The 19887-nt window shown below is 44.5% G+C and overlaps 1 protein-coding gene across 23 annotated transcripts in view; it reads right to left on the bottom strand.

Annotated features, from left to right (window-relative positions):
- The window catches only part of nrxn3a (neurexin 3a), a 263670-nt gene that overhangs the window by 232373 nt on the left and 11410 nt on the right, over nt 1-19887 (bottom strand). For all 23 annotated transcript variants that reach the window (XR_013121942.1, XR_013121943.1, XR_013121944.1 and 20 more), the window contains 3 exons: nt 19321-19338; nt 19048-19077; nt 18823-18834 (listed from right to left, as the gene is read on the bottom strand). Coding sequence is in view for 20 of the 23 variants with exons in the window: in XM_076978954.1 (XP_076835069.1) it covers nt 18823-18834; nt 19048-19077; nt 19321-19338 (60 nt within the window). In the remaining 3 variants the exon portion in view is untranslated. The remainder of the gene's footprint in view (nt 1-18822; nt 18835-19047; nt 19078-19320; nt 19339-19887) is intronic.

Here is a 19887-nt window from a genome sequence, read left to right as displayed (position 1 = left end):
TCAGTCTACAGTGCCCTGCTGGAACAGGCCCTTCATTACTGGGTTGACAGTACCAGGTTTACACCCCCAAATCAAAGCTTCAAGCCAGGGATCTAAGAGATGCTTAGCGAGTCAAAGCACCCTCATCTAAAGGTGTGAACTCAAGAAAGAGCGCAAACTCATCTAATGCACATGTCTCCATCTCTTTCTCAATTTGTTTTTAACCCATTATATAGCAAACATCAGATCCTGGTGTAACAGTGCACATGTCTCCCAAGGCCAACGTGGCATGTCCAATGAACGCGAGAACCTGTGGGTGTGAGCGCACACGTGAGCCCATTGGCTGGGGCACAGCGCACACGTGAGCCCATTGGCTGGGGCACAGCGCACACGCGAGCCCATTGGTTGGAGCACAGAGCACACGCGAGCCCATTGGCCGGGACACAGCACACACGCCCGAGCCCTCAGCCACAGCAGAGCACAGAGCTGAAATCAGCTCTGGCTGCAAACATGAAAGGGCACAACACGGCCTTTGAAGTCTTTCACTTCACAAATAGAGCGTTTGGAGAGATGAAGGCACACAATGTTTATTAATAGGTTACGATTTCTCTTGCCCCAGAGTGCAAAAATGGAAAGAGACATACATCAAAATTCTCTTAAACATTAATTTGCACCTTTAAAAAGGTAAAATTGGCCTGCAATTTCAATCTTGTTGCAAACGTGAGCGCTGGACTAAGACTTTTCCTGATCAGGTGCAACTTTCTTTAGAATTTTATTCAAGACCAAAACAAACCACAGATTGATGTGAAAGATTTTCCAAGAAATGAAAGTACATTGAGTACATTTCTCTCAGGAAAGAACACAGATTATCTTCAGATGCAGCTTCCCCTTCACTTTCTTCAGTACAATGTTCACCGTATTATCATGTTCACCATATTATCATCATGTTCACCGTATTATCATCATGTTCACTATATCTTCATGTTCAACTTCACAATGTTCACCACACTTATGTGTGTAGCACTTTACTGAACGTTACCCCAAAATGTCATCCATGAAGCTACTAAATGGTAGTGTTAGCAGGATCTTTTCAGAGGTACGAAAGGCCGGCTGGGTGCACCGTGCTGTCATGTGGGCCTCCTGGTGTTCTGACCCTATGTTTTCTAACCGCAACAGATGCGCACACCCGATAAAATACGTTTTGCCCTCCGCCGCCGACTTTGCTTGAAGTAAAACTGTCCTCAGGGCCGGGGGAATTTTGATTTACTAAAGCGAGTGATCATATCATAATGTCATTAAAGTCACAACACTGGAGCTCTACTGCCTGCCAATACCATGAGACTCTACTGTTGTACTGCAGGGTCTCGGGAGGACCTGCTGAAATCATAAAAAAAGACAAAAACCAGAAGCAGAGGAAACGCCGATCCATACAACATGACCGAGCAATGTCCACATTGTTCAAACTGTGCTGGCTTACACATTTTAAAGTGACAAATATTGACAACTAAGGTGTAGTGTTCTATATCGGTGGGAGAAGAACTGTGTGTTGGTGGTCACTGTGAGCCATGGAAATATTTGCAAAGAAAAGATCTATGACCAGCTCAGAAAAAAAGACTTCATATTTTGGAGCAGACATGAGAGGGTAAAAATCAAAAGCAACTCACACAGCCAGTGCAGGTAAAGTGCCCCGCGACGACCGCACGGCCAGAACGCACAACAGCACGGTCAGCATGTTCAAATGACCTCCTTCAAATGCTGTGCACCATTCTAGCAGAAGCGGTTAAAAGTTCCACTTTAAACTTCACACGTACACACTTCACACCGTCTTACCTGACGATACATTTTCAGCCAGGTCTGTAGATGCTCACGCCGGTTCCGCTCTCTGGAAACAGAACCACTTTGGAAGGGAAAAAAAAACCCACACATACTGTCATCTCCGTTACTGTTTGGACCGGTTCGTGTTGGTGGGTATTTCTTTTGGCGTGAGGTCATAAACTCCATCCTGTTGTGAGTGTGGGTAGGATTACGGACCGGGCCTCTACAGCACCGCAGGGGGTCACCCATGCTGCCCCTCTCTGACACGAAACCCACACCTGACCCTTTGGGCCTGCGTGTTGGAACTAAGACAGGATGCCACACATTTAACCGACAGTGCCCTGAGTCACAGTGCAGAGCACAGAAGCTCCTGCCCAAATAGACTATCAAGTGATGCTACATACTAAAGGCAGAGGTAAAAGGTTTCTGATGAACAAAGTTGTTCTGCAGACCTATAGGGTAAAATATCAGGATCGCAAAATGAGTTTTGTCTGGAAGACAGATAATTTTTGTATTACATGTTTGTATTCTACATTGTTATGGTTTAATCCTTATACAGAAAAACACATTAGCTTATCCGAGCATGAGATTGGAAACTAAATGAAATAAACAAAAAGGCACTCCGATTACACAGGCACTCACAGCTGATAGCCATGCTTACGACACAGAGGCAATATGTCAGCACTGTGAGTGCTATTGTCTGTATCTCCTTCAAATGAGTCTATTTCTCAGTCCTACTGTGTATAACGTCTGTGTGAGTGTGTGTTTGTGTGAGTGCCTGTGTGTGTAAGTGTGTGTGTCCTGAGTGCCTGAGTGTGTGATTGTGTGAGTGTGTGAGTACATGAGTGGGTGAGTGTGTATTTGTGTGAGTGTGTGAGTGCCTGAGTGGGTGATTGTGTGTGTGTGTGTGTGTGTGTGTGTGTGCGTGCGTGCGTGCACGTGTGTGTGTGAGTGCTTGATTGTGTGCATGTCTGAGTACCTGAGTGTCTGAGACCTGAGTGCCTGTGTGTGTATGAGTGTGTACGAGAGTGTACGAGTATGAATGTGTGAGTATGTGAGTATGTGAATGTCTGGTGCTTTTCTCCACTGAGTGTGGTCAAGTACTATTGCAGAGATAAAAAAGTCCATCCACACGCAACATGACCAATGACAAGCCTGCAATTCTAGCCTAGAAAGAGGCAATTCTGGAAATGGAGTAATGGAGTAATAAACAGACTCTCTGGAAAACAGAAGACCATGATGGCTCAGACCTTCCATAAATTGACTGAAGGGGTCTCACGGATTCACTCTGGGTGCTTCAGTGGAGCACGGCATCGCTTCAACGGTGAAACTATTGTTAGCTGTTGCTTGTGCACATCATTTTAATATATAATCTATAAGCACTTAATTTAACCGTCTCTGACAGCGAAGCACTGGAACATTATGTGCTCGTAATTCCGACTTCACAAGTGGGAAGTCAGATCATCCGACTAACGTGTGAAGACAACGGTAAATATGGGCGGAAGGAAATGTGGAACAATAGCGCTATAGCTAGCAGCTAAGCAACGATCAGGTTGCAGCAGAATGGCTGACAATGTATCAGAACCGGGCTCACCCACTGGTACCGCCATTCATCGATTTACAAGCCAGCATCCGACAAAAACGTACTTGTTAAGTAATTGTTACGAATTGACCAGGCAGAGAGGGATCCAAATGCGGAAGAACACCGCTTTTATTGAAATGAGACGCTGGTACAGAAACAGGCAGGGGAATCACGAGTACTAGGATCAGTAGTAACAGCGTTTTCTTGGCGTGGTCAGGACGGTCCAGGGTCATACCGGGGGAGCAGAAGTCAGGAGGTACAGAGGGACTAGGCAGGAGACAAGGTCGGGGACGTAAGCGAGGGTCAGAACACAGGAGAGCAGACAGGTAATAGAACGGCTTGGTACGCGGCATGAGTCAGCAATACTTCGCGACTGAGACGTGCTGGGGAAGGTGTATATGTGTGACTGAAAGGGGGCGTGGTAATGAGGGGCAGATGGGGCTGGTTAGGGAAGATCAGGTGGCATTCCTTACAGTAATTTACTTGGTAAGTAATTTAACTATAGTAACTGTTATTTAGCAGCCAAGTTAGCAACCGTTACAAAATGTAGTACTTGCATGTTGCCTTTTAACAATGGCAAACAACATGGCAGGGCTCACGAACACACAGTCGGTCATGCTGAGAAACCAAATCACTAGTATCTACAATAAAGGTGAAGATAATGTAGAAGGCTACAATAAAGAAGAGCTACACCAGCAAGCAAGCTACACCATTCTCCTTCAGCAGAAGCACTTCTAATCCTGAACAGAAAGACTAGGTTGGTAAAAAAGTACATTAAGAAGAACATTAAAAGTACATTAAGAGCCTGTGGCATTCTGAAACAAGGACTTGTAGACAGAAGAAACGAAGAATAACTCTGAGTGTCTGAGGGAGGGGAAGTGTGAGGGGCGGAGGACTCCCAAGGAAGGGCTCGTCTCCCAACGTGGCGCTTCGTTTGTGAGGCGTGGTGCCATGGGCGTGAGCGGCTACCGCACGAAGGCCTTGACTTATCGTTATTAACGTTGTGACTCTGCCAGGGGCAGCTGCAGTTTGAACGATGAAGTGCGGTTTGCACAGATCCGATGGCTCAAACGTGGACCAGACGTCTTTGCCTTCCAGCACGAACTCGTGCTCCTGCACGTAACACGGGGGTCCGGAGGTCCGCGGCTGCAGGACGCTGACTAGAGACGTACAGAGGTGGCCGGCCAACTTGAATCCAACTGAGGCTACATGTTCCCGAAATGAGAGGGGGTCTCCAAACGTCTACATCCCTCTGGGCATCACCGCAGGAGATCATAGCAGTGCATGGGAGCCTCCAGCATTCACAAGCATGCACTAAAACTGACTATTTTAATTGAGCATTTATCCAATTATGTATTATGTGTACAACATCTTCACATTACACATTCTACTGACATGCACCTTGCAGCCATTTTTCCATGGCAAATCCAATGGGCTGGAATACAGAGACAAAAAAGGCACATTTTATAAATGTCCAGTTACTTACATGCCCCATATATAACTATTATATGACATATAAAGGAATATCACTATTTAATCACTATTCAAACACTTATATTCACTATTACCTCCATTAGCTGTAATGTATTTCTTATACATAGTCCAAAAAAGTCCACAAGCTACCTGAATTGCTACTCTTTAAATCTGAAATAAAATGACTCTGATTAACATTGTAATAAGACGTTCAGTGTTATTCACCTACAACCGGGTTCGTTTCCTGATTCTGCACTGAAGCTCCTAGACTCCATTAAGTCCAGCTACAGTAAATGCTGCTCACTTGACTAAATGGGTCTACAGCAATAACGCTGGTCAAAGCTCCACAGGAAACGTCTCTTGATCTCGCACGGGCAAAAAAAATCTGAAACTGCGTAATTGATCGCTAAAAAGACTTTTCAGGTAAATAACTTTATGTAAGCCCTTAAAAGCAGGCACCTGCTTCACCCCAACCTAGATTCTAAAGGTTGTTATTAGCACTTAAGTAGTACTGTAAAACATTTGAAAGGGCTAAACGCTAACAGTAAAGTGTGTAAGATTTCAGTAATGGGGGGGATGAGTCACTGGACTGACTCAGTGCATTTTGTCTACAGGAGAGGAAGCCAGCATGTATCAGAGATCACGAGGTGCTGTCTTGAGCCCAGTTTGGCCAGCACGTACGACAGCGTGGAGGTGGGGAGGGGGGGGGGGGGGTTGCCAGGGCGTCCAGCGAGCTCAGATTTAACCCAGTGACGAGTCGAGCAACGGAGCACGCAGCCCCGCCCCCAAATGCCACACACGCGAGAGGGCTCAGTACAGCAGCCATTTTACACGTGAAAGAGGGATCAGTTACTGTTACGGGCATCTGCGTTACCAAGTTAGACTTGTTAAGTCGGATTGCTTACTGCTGCGTCTCGTTTGGCACCGGCCAATGGTTGTGTGTCTAGGCTCTCTAACGGGGCGTGGTATGGGTCTTAAAATCGGGACAGCGCGCACTGGTAATATAGACTTTCAGACTTGCAGACTTTGAGACTTGCAGACAGACTTGAGGCGAGACTTGCAGATAGGCTTTGAGATTTGCAGACAGACTCGCATAGCCTCGTAGAGAGCTGTTGACCATGTGCGTTATGAGCTGTGAGAACATTTTATTGTAAAGCGCGCTAAGAGCGTTTACTTGCCAGGTTTTCATGCCAGCGCGTTATGAGTTGTGCGAAATCGTAGCGCGCGTTAAGAGTCTCTTTGATTGACGTGACGAGTGTAGAGATGGGCATGTTGACGGCAAATAGACTGAGACACTTTATTGTTTGTTTGGTTGGTGTTTGTATGTGATGTTTTTGGTTTGTATGTTCTTATAAGTGGACAGTTTAGTTGGGCCCTTACATTACATCCACGTAGGGGAACCCTCTGTTAGATCACTAGTTTAGGGGCACGTGCCATGTATGTATGTTATTGAGATTAGGTTTGGTCAGGTAGGTTAGTGGTTTTATATTTGTTTCTTTCCTTTGGCACGGTCCTCAGTCCACTTATAAGAAGTTTATTTGTTTGTCTGTTGTCCAACACAAAGTAAAGCGTGGCAATTGAAACCCTCGTGTCTTTGTCCTGGTTCTGACAGTCCACCTCCACCCCTCCGTGTCTTTCTTTGTTCGTTCCCCCTACCTAGACAGGGGCGGGTCGTAACAGTTACTCACAGGAATAAGATTTCACAAGCACGCGCGCGCACACACACACACACACACATGAACACAAACACAGCCATTATCATATATATATATATATATATATATATATATATATATATATATATATATATATATGTTCTTAGCACTAACCCTAAGGTTAACCACAGTAACTGAAAGGAAATATTTTTGCACATTCACTAAAAATAAAATAGGAATGTAGATTTTGTAAAATTCATATTACCTTACACCATTTTGCTGACCCTGGTGTGTTTTCTCATTTTGACTCATTTTGCAGGTCCTGTGGGTTTTTCCCCTAGTGAGCCAATTTCTGGCATGAAAATATGCAACAATAAACACACACACTCACGCACACACACACACACACACACACACACACACACACACACACACACACACACACACACACACACAAAGACACACAAATACATGCAATCATCTACTCGTGGAATTCAATGCACTGAATATTAATGCCCTGGACTAAACACTGAGAGAGAGAGAGAACTATTAATATTATTATTAGAATTATTATTAATGGATGATATGAACAACACACTGGTGTTTTGAAATGAAATGTGAAATGTGCCATATTTTGTCAATTGTGATTTTTACACCCCAATCGAAATTTGTCCTCCGCTTTTAACCCATCTGTGCAGTCAGAACACACACACACACACTAGTGATTACTAGGGGGCTGTGGATCACACGTGCCCAGAGCGGTGGGCAGCCCTAGCCCGGCGCCCGGGGAGCAGTTGGGGTTAGGTGCCTTGCTCAAGGGCACCTCAGTCATGGCCTGTCTGGGAATCGAACCCACAACTAGGGTTGCAACGCTATGAGATTGTCACAGTATGATAACCGTATCAGAAAATACCGCGGTATCACGGTTATCACAGGTAGTTCGTATATTATTAAAAGATACACTGACCCTTAAAGAAATTTTTAAAGAAGTTTTTTTTGTTCAATTAACTATTTATTGTAGAAACCTAGAACTATTGTAACAAAATGTCTCCTTTAAAAAAAATAAGCTGTACACGTGTAAATACTGCAAAATTAGAGAAGCCTAAATCATGGATTTCAGTACAATTATTTAAGTTTAAATTATTTAATATCTGATAAACTCAGCCTGGGTCAGTGTCTGATCAACAACTGTTGTAAATGTCCGTTGTACTGTCAAGTTAGAATATAACAAGATACTGCAGAAAGAGGATTTCTTTCTGACATGATCCTCACAATAGAGATTTCTATTTTAAGGCTTTCACACTGAGTCTGGTTTTATCATATGAAAAACAGGCACGTTAGAAATTGAAAATTAACGCATGTAAATTAATGGTGTCTTTCACATCCAGTGAAAGCAAGGACCTTAAAAAGCTATGTTTATTAGGGTGATGACTTTTAGATTTTTTTTCTCAAACATTATTTCCTGTAGCACGAATGAATGAACTTTTGCCTATTAATGACTAAAATGACGTTTATTCCATTAAAATATTGAAAAAGGTCACGCACAAACCACTTTGAAATGTTATTTATGTAGGCATTTTAGCATTTTATGTAATTGTTTTAACTATATATATATATATATATATATTAGGGCTGGGTATTGATTCAAATTCCAAGAATCGATCCGATTCCGATTCTGAAGATTAAGAATAGATTTTTTCCGATTTAATCGATTCGATCGGATTCGATCCAATTCGGGGTTTAGTGTTATTTAAAATGTATTTGAGCTGTTTCCTGACTGTGTACAGAAGCAACATGTTAAAACTAGTATTATATAGATATTAATCAGCAAATAGTTACTGGTAGTTGGTAGTTACTGATGGCTGGAAGACTGGTGAAAAGGGTCATCATAAATCTACCTTCAAGAAAAGTAATCCAGGACAATAAACAGAGGACATCTTTGAGGTGTCTATATCTGCAACAGTGGGCTCCTACTGGGACACTAACCAGTGCATTATTATTATGATTGAAATAATTAAGAATTCACCCAAAAGCTGTTGCTACCAAATGCATTTTTATTTTAAAAGTGCTCACACTTAATAAACTGAAAGTATAAAATGTAAACGTGTATTTTTCTTTAAAGTGAGAATATAAGAACAGAACTCTCACGTTACGGTCCCGACCCCTCCGTTTTGGGCGTGTTAACGTCGTCTGTGTCTAATCGTCTGCGTCGGTGTATCTCCGTGGGTGCGGGTGCGTCTTGTGATAGTCCTCACCTGTGGCTCGTCTCGTAATCACGTGGGGTTGATGTGGTTTGTCTATTTAATTTGCGCTCGCGCAGCGTCCTGTGCTCGTCGTTGTTTGAGTCACACATGTTCTATGTAAACGTGTTTTATGTGCGCTGTCTGCGCTTCGGCAAATGTAATAAACGTAACGATTTGGAAAGTGCAAAGGATTCTGTCTCGTCCATCGCCTTGCGCCCAACGTTACAAGAACATTTTAAACTTTTTTTAAACTGTAAAAACACTGGGTAAACGGTCAGTGACACGGACTAACTGTAAATAGTCACTGACACTGGATAAACTGTCCTTCTGTTTTTACATTTCCAATTTGACTATTGTCGTTACCGGCACTGTCCGACGCCTGCGTGAATTCAGTGACGAGGCGGGGGTAAAAGTTCACTAAAAAAATCGATCTTTGGACGTACGAATCGATAATCAGATCATCATATGCGAATCGATTCTGAATCGGAAAATCGATTTTTTCAACACAGGCCTAATATATATATATATGTATACTGTATATAACATAAGTCCTTGAAACCGATTTGTGCAATAATTTATGTAGCAGAGAGATGTATAGAATTTTCCAGAACATCGTATAACGCTGTGCGCCGTCAGCCAGGACAGTCAAATCATTTTGTGCATGAGGTTTTTTTTATCAAATTGCCTTGAATGTAATATTTTATTTAATCTTAAATGAAAGCTCATCAAATTATGATACAGGGAAACGAGGTTGTATAAAAGTCATCACCTTAATGTTTATACTTTCGCGAGTGACCGTAGCGTGCGACTCCGCACAGTTCTCTTGTATTACGTTAACAAACACGAGCCTCTTGTAATTCCAGGACGAAACATGAGAGAACGTGAAGACGTTAAGATTGGGCGTTTTGAAAATAAACCACCATTAAATAATGTGATGAAAAAGTGAATTATTTCGAATCATTTCGAGTACATGTATAAATATTTAACTTAATTAAGTTTAACGTGCTGGGAAATATTGAAATGGACCTTGAAAGTGACGTACAAGTGCTTGAATTCCACCTTATAAAGGTGTATGAACCCTGCAAACATAACTTTGTTCATTCTGCTGAGGCGCGGCACGCGCAAAGTTACAAAAGTCGAGAGGTGCACGACCTCGCGAATCAACAGCGCGCATGGGCGGAGCCACCGCGATTATGTCATTTTCACCACTGATTTTAGTTTAGCCTTTTTTTTTTGTTAAAAAATTTGTTAAGTCTGATGCACTTTCTGCCATTCTCACCGCTGTGTGCTGAGTAGCTGAACCGGAGCGGAGTTGCGCATGCACGGGTGAGTTTCTCCGCTGGCTTGCTTTTTACCGGTAATAAGCAAACGCACACGGTATGATAACCGTGCATTTTAATACCGTGGTATACCGTGAAACCGGTTACCGCTGCAACCCTACCCACAACCCTCCGGTCACAAGACCAGTTCTCTAACCGCCAGGCCATGACTGCCCCTGGTGGAAAGACGTGTCATCTGGGACCATTGAGGTCATCTTAAATCAAATGTAAAAAATCATATTACATTAACACATTAATATGAACCATATAATTCAGAGCTCATTTTGGTTTGAACTATATCAATAACAAAATCTTTAAACAAAAGCTCAATGTACATCCATGTAGCATATTCTTCTTGGTCTCCACTATGGCTTATATACGCTATAGCTTATAAGACATGATGTCAAAATCTGCACAATCAATCACGATCCTACATACTCCTGAATCAATAATTATTACACAACCTAAATATGCTCATTTCATTCACATCACAATTAAAGAGTTGCTATGGAAATGCTAGCTGTTTGTTGTGTCCCCTCACAGAGATTAATGAATATTTCAACCACCATATGGTCACCTCTGCTCACGTCCAACAATGCAATTACAGAAGAGTTCACAGCAGTCCCTGACCTCAGTCCAGCACCACGGACAGCAACACCAAACCCCAGTCTCACGGGCACTGGATAAAAATGCCATTTAAACATTTTGTCATGGCTGCATGAGGGGAAAAAATATTAATGTACAATTCCATTGGACTTGACCTAGAGGGTTTAGGGAGATAAAAAGTGTAAAAGATAAAAAGGTCCAAAGTGCTTTTAATACACTTGAAATAATAAGAGTAAGAATTCCCTAGCTATACAAATAACTGTCACTTCTAAAATATGGTTTATAAATAAGGACATTTATTTCATTTCCCATTCTCTTTTTTGACTGGTGTGTGTAGAAACCAGAAAGTCTCATCAAGAATCCTTCCAGCTCTTAGTTCATGGGTGTCATAAAGACAAGTAGTGTCATTCCCAAATCAATATTCCCATTATGGAAACATGACGTTTTTCAAATGACAAATAGCATTCAAGTGCCACTAAGGTCTTATTTTTAGTTTACCTTTCAGGAAAAAAGAAAAAAAGAATCTCATCATTGCTTTCACATTGTTTCACATTCTTGCTTGTAACATGGCTGTTCATTGCCTCTTAAAACAGACCAGTCAGTTGATGGAATCATGAACCCATGTAACTGCCATGGGTTAAATTCAAGTTAATACTTGCACATGTGATACTGGTGTAAATGAAAATTGGTGTTGGTCTCAGTTCTCTCCAGTGAGTCATCAGCTGGGTACTAACCTGAGCTTCCTCTACATCTCCCTTCATGTCTCATTATGCTTCTCTTCTCTCTCCCCACCCTGTCTGTCTCTCTCCACCCTGTCTGTCTCTCTCCTTCTCTTCCCCCACCCTGTCTGACTCTCTCCACCCTGTCTCTCTCTCCTTCTCTTCCCCCACCCTGTCTGTCTCTCTCCACCCTGTCTCTCTCTCCTCTTCTCTCTCTCCACCCTGTCTGTCTCTCTCCACCCTGTCTGTCTCTCTCCTTCTCTTCCCCCACCCTGTCTGACTCTCTCCACCCTGTCTCTCTCTCCTCTTCTCTCTCCCCACCCTGTCTGTCTCTCTCCACCCTGTCTCTCTCTCCTCTTCTCTCTCCCCTCCCTGTCTCTCTCCACCCTGTCTGTCTTTCCCCTTCTCTCTCCCCACCCTGTCTGTCTCTCCCCTTCTCTCTCCCCACCCTGTCTCTCTCCCCACCCTGTCTCTCTCTCCACCCTGTCTCTCTCTCCCCTTCTCTGTCCCCACCCTGTCTCTCTCTCCACCCTGTCTCTCTCCCCACCCTGTCTGTCTCTCCCCTTCTCTCTCCCCACCCTGTCTCTCTCTCCACCCTGTCTCTCTGTCCCCACCCTGTCTCTCTCTCCACCCTGTCTCTCTCCCCACCCTGTCTGTCTCTCCCCTTCTCTCTCCCCACCCTGTCTCTCTCTCCACCCTGTCTCTCTCTCCCCACCCTGTCTCTCTCCCCACCCTGTCTCTCTCTCCACCCTGTCTCTCTCTCCCCACCCTGTCTCTCTCTCCCCACCCTGTCTCTCTCCCCACCCTGTCTCTCTCCCCACCCTGTCTCTCTCTCCCCACCCTGTCTCTCTCCTTTTACCTCTCCAACTAAGTGGTGGGCTTTGCTGATTGAAGTGGTCTTATGGGAACACTAGCTACAGTGTCTTCAACTCCAGAAGTGCTGTTAACACTGGGTAAAGACACTGTCTAATGACAGCGCATGACTACATTACCTATAAATAGGTAAATCAACAGTGTTTCATATTCCTCTGAACATGTACAGAAAACAGATGTATAAAATATTTAATACTTAACACTACTATTAATATGTTGTCCAAATGTATTGTCCAAAACATTACAAATTAAATTGTATTACATCATAACATTTTATTTATTGCCTGATTTGACCCACTGCAGTCTGGTAGTGTCTATCATCATCAGTTTTTTAGGATCCATTGTGTACTGCTTGCGAAACCCTTTCTGGAAAAGGTCGTCCAACAACCAAATTTAAATTACACACAACATCTGATTGGTCCAGCACACTTGGCGTGGTGATTGGTATTTGAGCCAGTAATTATCAGTTTGTTGTTCATCTGTCAGCCCCTTGCCATCGGGGGGGGGGGGGGGAGGGGGGGGTTTGCTGGTCCCCTAAGACAGACGCCTGCCTCGTTACAGGGTGGGGGGGGGGGACAATAAGCACGTTTAGTCATAATCAAATGGCACTTGTGCTCTGGGAACATAAAAGAAGTCGTTGAATACAGTAGCTGAATTTGTCAGGTGTGACTCGGAGAAACGGAGCTTAGGGGCGCAACTGTTTTCTGGCAAGAGGGTGCGTGTGTGTGTGTGTGTGTGTGTGTGTGTGCGCGCGCGTGTGTGTGTGTGTGGGTGGGTGGGTGGGTATAAATGTGCACGTGTGAGAGTGTGTGTAAATGTGAATAGAGTTTTATGGGGCTAGGAGGCAGGTTTTGGTTGGTGGGGGTTGGGGGTGATGAGGGTAGTTCTCCTGTCATCTCGGTTAAAGCAGGCGGGGGGAGGAGTCTCCTGACTGGGCAGTGATGAGGTCATTCTGCTGAAGGGTCCCCAGCATGGCCAGGCCTGATTAAACGAGCAGCGCTGTCACTTTGGTGATCAGCGGAGGTCTCGCACCACTGCTCAATCAGGCCCTCTCAAGAACCGGCCCTGTACTGATCAGCCCAGACTCTGAGGCATGAAGTACATGAGCACACTCATCACGCCGCGGGTCACACGCAGCCTTCACCAGACGCTGGACATTCCAACTTCTTCAGCAGAACACGCCGTTCAGCTTCTGTGTGTGTGTGTGTGTGTGTGTGTGTGTGTGTGAAGGCACAGGCCATGAGTGCAACCATTCAGCCGGCGAGGTTTGGCACCCAGCCACCTCCTCGGCCCCCCGTGCGTTGAGTGACGGTGAAAACAAAGCCAGTCTGGGCTTAGAGCGGCAAATGGAATTACAGGCTTCCCAAACATGTGATGAAGATTTCATTATCTCGGTCTCGCACACTCCGCTTGCCGCCTCCCCCTCGGGGGCAGGACTCGCTTCAGCAGGGCGGCGACAAAGTCTCCGGCAGCTCCGGAGGCACGCGGGCGTTAAGAGGGCGGGGGGGATCGGAGCACCTGGCACATACCCGCCGGGTCCGGCGTGGAACAATGTGTCGGTGGTAAAAATACACCATGGATAGTTAACTTTGTTCCGCTTTAGACACGTGCGGAACGTCAGCACGCTGGCGTATTTGAGGAGAAAAGTAGGAGCTATGGATGGGCTGTGTGCCGTTCGAATTCCATCTTGTGCAGATCCGATCGGATTCTGCGACATGTGGGAGGAGGAGACAGGGCCGTGTAGGGCGGCTTCACCGCGGACGGTCCAGCACCGACGGTCCAGACGAACAGGACGGCAGAGGGACAGAGGCGGCCACCACAAGCAAGTACGCCAGCAATATTAAAGTAGTGGACATCAGAAAAATGAGGAAAATGCAGGTTTGCACAACTCTGAATGTGCGGAGCGTGCGTCTGTTCATTTACAGATTTAAATACATTTAAAACAATAACCTGTGAGCAGATACAGCTGTATGTGTATAGATTTTCCCTGTTGCAGAGAGAGAGTGAGTGAGTGAGAGAGAGAGAGAGAGAGAGAGAGAGAGAGAGAGAGAGAGAGAGAGAGAGATGACCAGTGTTTGATAATCAGGGCCACCTCTAGGTAAGCAAGCTGGGCAGATCCCTAATGGAATCAAATCTGATTAGATAATTAGCATACTATTTGCATAATGTCTACAATTCATTATCTCACATGTGAGATCATCATTCTACCATGATACACTGTTTCCTTTCTCCCCTCCGCCTACACAAAGGTTTTACGCAGCACCACTCTCTGATAGGTCAGCAACTTTCCCTGCTCCCGTGCTTGAAAAAAAACACCTATCAAACATCTTCACACTGTTGGAGACCACAGGGAATCTCCACTAGCAAAGGAATTGTGGAAAGCAGATCACTGGATCTCTGTTTGCACGCGTCGTTTGTTGAAGAACGTTCTGAATTCAGTGTGCACACCTGGAAACGTCAATCCCAACCTCAAAAAGCAGCACGAGCGTTTATATGTGCCATCAGCCCTGCAGACATCTGGATGAGATGTGTCCAACACTGAAGAAGAAGATAAGTGCAGAAATAAACTTCCAAGCTGCTTCCCCAGAAAATATTTAAAGGAGTTTGCTTCTTAGTCCTGAGAAACACACTTCCTACAGCTCTGTGTGATTTAAAAAACAGAGACAGGGAGTAACACGTAAACAACCAGATGACTAGAGATAGAAAACTGAGAGAGAAGCAATGAAAAAGAACCTAGAGGAGAAGAAGAAGAAGAAGAAGAAACAGAAGTAGAAAGGAGGAGGAGAGGAAGGAGCCCCAGGGCAGCCCCAGTGAGACATAATGAGTATAGAAACATACTGATAGAGTATAGAGACGTACTGAGTAGAGTATATAGACGTACTGGGTAGAGTATATAGACGTACTGGGTAGAGTATATAGACGTACTGGGTAGAGTATAGAAATATACTGGTAGAGTATAGAGACGTACTGGGTAGAGTGTTTAGACGTACTGGGTAGAGTATATAGACGTACTGGGTACATTTAGTGACGTACTGGGTAGAGTATAGAAGCGTACTGGGTAGAGTATATAGACATACTGGGTGGAGTATAGAAATGTACTGGGTAGAGTATAAAAACGTACTGGGTAGAGTATAAAGACGTACTGGTAGAGTATAGAGACGTACTGGGTAGAGTATATAGACGTACTGGGTAGAGTATAGAGACGTACTTGGTAGAGTATAGAGACGTACTTGGTAGAGTATAGAGACGTACTGGGTAGAGTATATAGACGTACTGGGTAGAGTATAGAGACGTACTGGGTAGAGTATAGAGACGTACTGGGTAGAGTATAGAGACGTACTGGGTAGAGTATATAGACGTACTGGGTAGAGTATAGAAACATACTGGGTAGAGTATAGAGACGTACTGGGTAGAGTATAGAGACGTACTGGGTAGAGTATATAGACATACTGGTAGAGTATAGAGACATACTGGGTAGAATATATAGACATACTGGTAGAGTATATAGACGTACTGGTAGAGTATAGAGAAGTACTGGGTAGAATATATAGACATACTGGTAGAGTATAGAGAAGTACTGGGTAGAATATATAGACATACTGGTAGAGTATAGAGAAGTACTGGGTAGAATATATAGACATACTGGTAGAGTATATAGACGTACTGGTAGAGTATAGAGACGTACTGGGTACTGGAGACTAAGGTTTGAATATGGCTGTAAAGGAAACCCCACTTAGATGAATGTGCTGCATGCGTTCACTCCTGTGTTCTGTCACACACGTCCCAGAGATCAGCACTCCGGCTGATGCAGTCAGCCTCACACAGGATATAAAGACCACAACAAATAAATGAAGAAATAACTGCCCAGCGAACAGCAGACTTCCTCAACAGCCAGTTATTCAGCCTCCACTCCAACACAGTGATGCTGCTATCACACAACATACATCACAGACCTCGTGGAAGCTTTGAGACTTCTGAGAGACAGTGGACACGCCTTGAAAGGAAGGGACACATTCCCAAGACAGCAGTCATGTCTTGTACAGCTACTGACAGGTGAGGACAGCCGGGGTGGGGGTGTGGGGGGGTGTGGGCGTGACAGCAAAACTGACTGCAGATGAATAAACATTTTTAGCAGCGTTCGGTGCTGCCGAAATGCAAATTGCTTCCTAACTGGAAGCCCCCGTCATCCTAACTCGGCCAGACAGCGTGGCTGATTTGTAATAATGTTCCCAGTCGCATGGAGGGATTTAACACAGGACACGGGCGGAGAGAGGCAGACGGTGGCAGAGACGAGACTACAATATGACAGGACCACCGATGCAGCACTGGTAAATATGCACTAATACATCAGGTTTTATTTACAGTAGTGTCTGACTGCCACCTTCCTACTGACTGGACTGTGACTCAGCACTTTAGCTGCGTTCCACACTGCTCTCTTTCTCCGCCCCTCTCCCATTCTCTCCATCTCCCTCTCTGTCTCTCTCTCCCTTTGTCTCACAAAGGGCATAAAGATACACACACACACACACACACACACACACACACACACACACACACACAGGATAACACAAACACACACTGTAAAGGTATCACAGATCCCTTGAGGTCTGCAACTGGTTCATCTAAACAGGCCATCAGACAATTATCGAAGCAAACTATCTAAAAGCCTCTCTGTCCATCTAACTCAAACAGAGTCCAAGCATCTCTGTCCATCTAACTCAAACAGAGTCTAAGCCTTTCTGTCCATCTAACTCAGAGTCCAAGCCTCTATGTCAATCTGATTCAAATGGCGAGGGTTCTAGCACCCAAACAAACAAAATGACTCAAATCTCTTTAAAAATGCTGAAAATCACACACAGTCCGCCCCTCATTTATTGTGACTGCAGTACAGATGAGTAAAAAATGGCAAAGATGAGTAAATTTATAAGAAATTATAAGAGTTATAAGAAATGTATCTTTTATTAGATTCATTCGTTTTATCTCACACTGAAAAAATAAGAAAATTAAAATAGTTAACTTATTCTGAGAAAGAAAATCACTCATCAAAAAATTATTATTATTATTATTAACAAGACAAATATTGGCATGCCAAAACATTCTTAGAAACAAAATGTAACTGAGGTTGCTAAGAGTGTCTAGGAACCTTCAAGCAGTAACACACTTGATATTTATTGGGGCAAATCATCAAACTCTCAGTTGTATAATTTAAATAGTATTTGACCTTCATAAATCAGGGAACTGCTATAAAAATATTGGATGACACTGACATTCTGGAGATGCTTTTCCGGCAAAGGTTCTGGGAACCTCATTAGGGTAAATGACATGATTCATTCTATGCAAAACCAGAATTTCATGTCTGCCTCTGCCAGGACACTAAAAATTGGACTGCAATTGGCTCTTCCAAATGATCCAAAAGATACAAAATGGTTTCAAATGTTTTCTCAACTCGAAATCTAATATCTGTCATGACCATCTGAATTCTCTTATTTAAACCCCATAGAAGGCCTGTGGGTGCATTCTAGTTGCGAGTGCACAAGAAGATGATCTGGAGAGATCCTGGATGATTTTGAGAGATCCTGGATGATCCAGAGTGATCCTGAAAAGAGGAATGGTTACAAATTCCCTGCTCAGTATTCCCCAGTCTTGTAAGATGCTATAGGAAAAGTGCTGTTTTATTGGCAAACTGTACAAAGCATTACATATAGGAAGCCAGAAGTTGTGGAACATGTGGTTAATATTTAAGATAAAATGAATTATTCCATGAGAAGGATGAAGAACTCTGATTAAGGGCTGGATCTTTTTATAGTGTGAGATTAAACTAATTCACCAAAAGGGTTACTCATCTTTACCAGGGGTGCCAATAATTGTACTTCATAAGATTTTAATCCATCACTGAGTGGACTGTATCTTCTTCCATCACCACATTACGGACGCCGCAGTATAGTACAGATTCTGTTGGCCAGAAGATGTCCAAAAGAGTATTCCTCTCCACACAGACAGTGGGCAGTGGGAGAGCCTTCTGGGTCTCTCTCAGTAAATCGGTCTCATCTATGGAAGCTTCCTGAGAACCCAGCCAGATACGACTGAAAGCACCCCACTGGTTACTAAAAATACCTCACTCATCCATCTCATCCCTCACTCATCTGTCACTCATTCCTTTCATCCCTCACTCATCCCTCACTCATCCCTCACTCATCCCTCTCATCCAAAAAGCATGAAAGCATCCAAGTCTGAAACATATCAGATGTTTCACATAAGAAACCTAAGTCACAACAAGCACCCCCATGAAGACTCTGACAAAACACTAATCACTAGTGTGTAATATATTATGTTTTATATCCAACAAGTCGTGCGAATGACGAGCAGGGCCCCTCGGTCCGTTCACTCCTGTAGTCAGGATGGCCTTCGCCCGTCGGCCTCCATTTTAAACATCATTAAATTACACACGCAATCCAGGCACCACAGCGGCTATCAGGAGAGACACAACACGCGAAGAAGGAAGGAACCTTCACTTCTCCATCCAGACACGCAACACAAGAGGAGAGGAGCATGCAGTACCTTTGCTCTTGGCTAGAGAGATGGAGCGGAGGTGTGGGGGCGAAAGAGGAGGAGATCCACACAAGGCGTTCGCAAAGAGGAAAGACCAAAACAAAAAACAGAGTCAGTGCACCAGTGAACCAGGCCCCTCCCGGCCCCTCACAGCAAACCCCAGATCAGGCACTCTGAGCATGCACAAACTCCACCCACAAACACGGGGCGGGAGGAGGCCGGAGGAAGACATACCTTGTTCCGCCATCATCATGTGCGCCAAGCCTTTGAGGAGTGAGAGAAGGGAAAGAGAAGAGGTGTGTCTCAGATGGGTGGAGGAATAATCACCGCAAGATAGCATACATCAAAAACCAATGAATTGTATTAACTGATTCAAATGTTAATAACAAAATTGTATTGATATATATTAGAGCTTTGTATTTATGCAACGAGAACTATTACAATAATCTTGGTTCTATTCTAGTTTTTGTTTAATTAAATTAGAATCAGTTGCTCCTGAAAACTCACCTGGGATATTGTTGGCCTCTGGTGTAGTGGCAGCAGACAGGACAGAATGGAAAGGGAAGAGAAACAAGGAGAAAAGATGTCTACCATTAGAGTCCACTCATATCACCGTTGCATGAAATCCATCATGCAAACCCTAGCACACCTGCCAGCATGCACGGGGTGGGGGGGATCTGCCCCGTGCATGTTCAATGGCCTCCTGCAGACCCCCCCCTCGGAGTTTGGACCACAGCCAGGTCGGGGAGGGGGTCACGGCAGGGGGCGTTTCACCCACAGCACCAGAGGAAGACCTGGAAGACCTACACCTTAGTCCCACGTTGCACACGTTTGCCTGTAACCCACATCCGCACCTGAGCCATAAATCCAAGCAGAGGAGACTCTGCTCCCTGTAGAGAGGGCTGTGGATTTATGAGGCGCTGATGCTTGTGTGGAGAGCTGGACCACGCACTCCCGGCCTGTTGGACGTCTCTCACACTGCAGACACACACCATCTCGCTCCTGACACTAGGTCCTATACACCAGTGCGTTCTGCCAGGACCGGACTCACCTGGTCCGCTCCTCATCTGGAGG

This window comes from Brachyhypopomus gauderio, chromosome 17, assembly GCF_052324685.1.
Source record: "Brachyhypopomus gauderio isolate BG-103 chromosome 17, BGAUD_0.2, whole genome shotgun sequence".
Lineage (NCBI taxonomy): Eukaryota > Metazoa > Chordata > Actinopteri > Gymnotiformes > Hypopomidae > Brachyhypopomus > Brachyhypopomus gauderio.
This window is presented reverse-complemented; position numbering and strand designations above follow the sequence as displayed.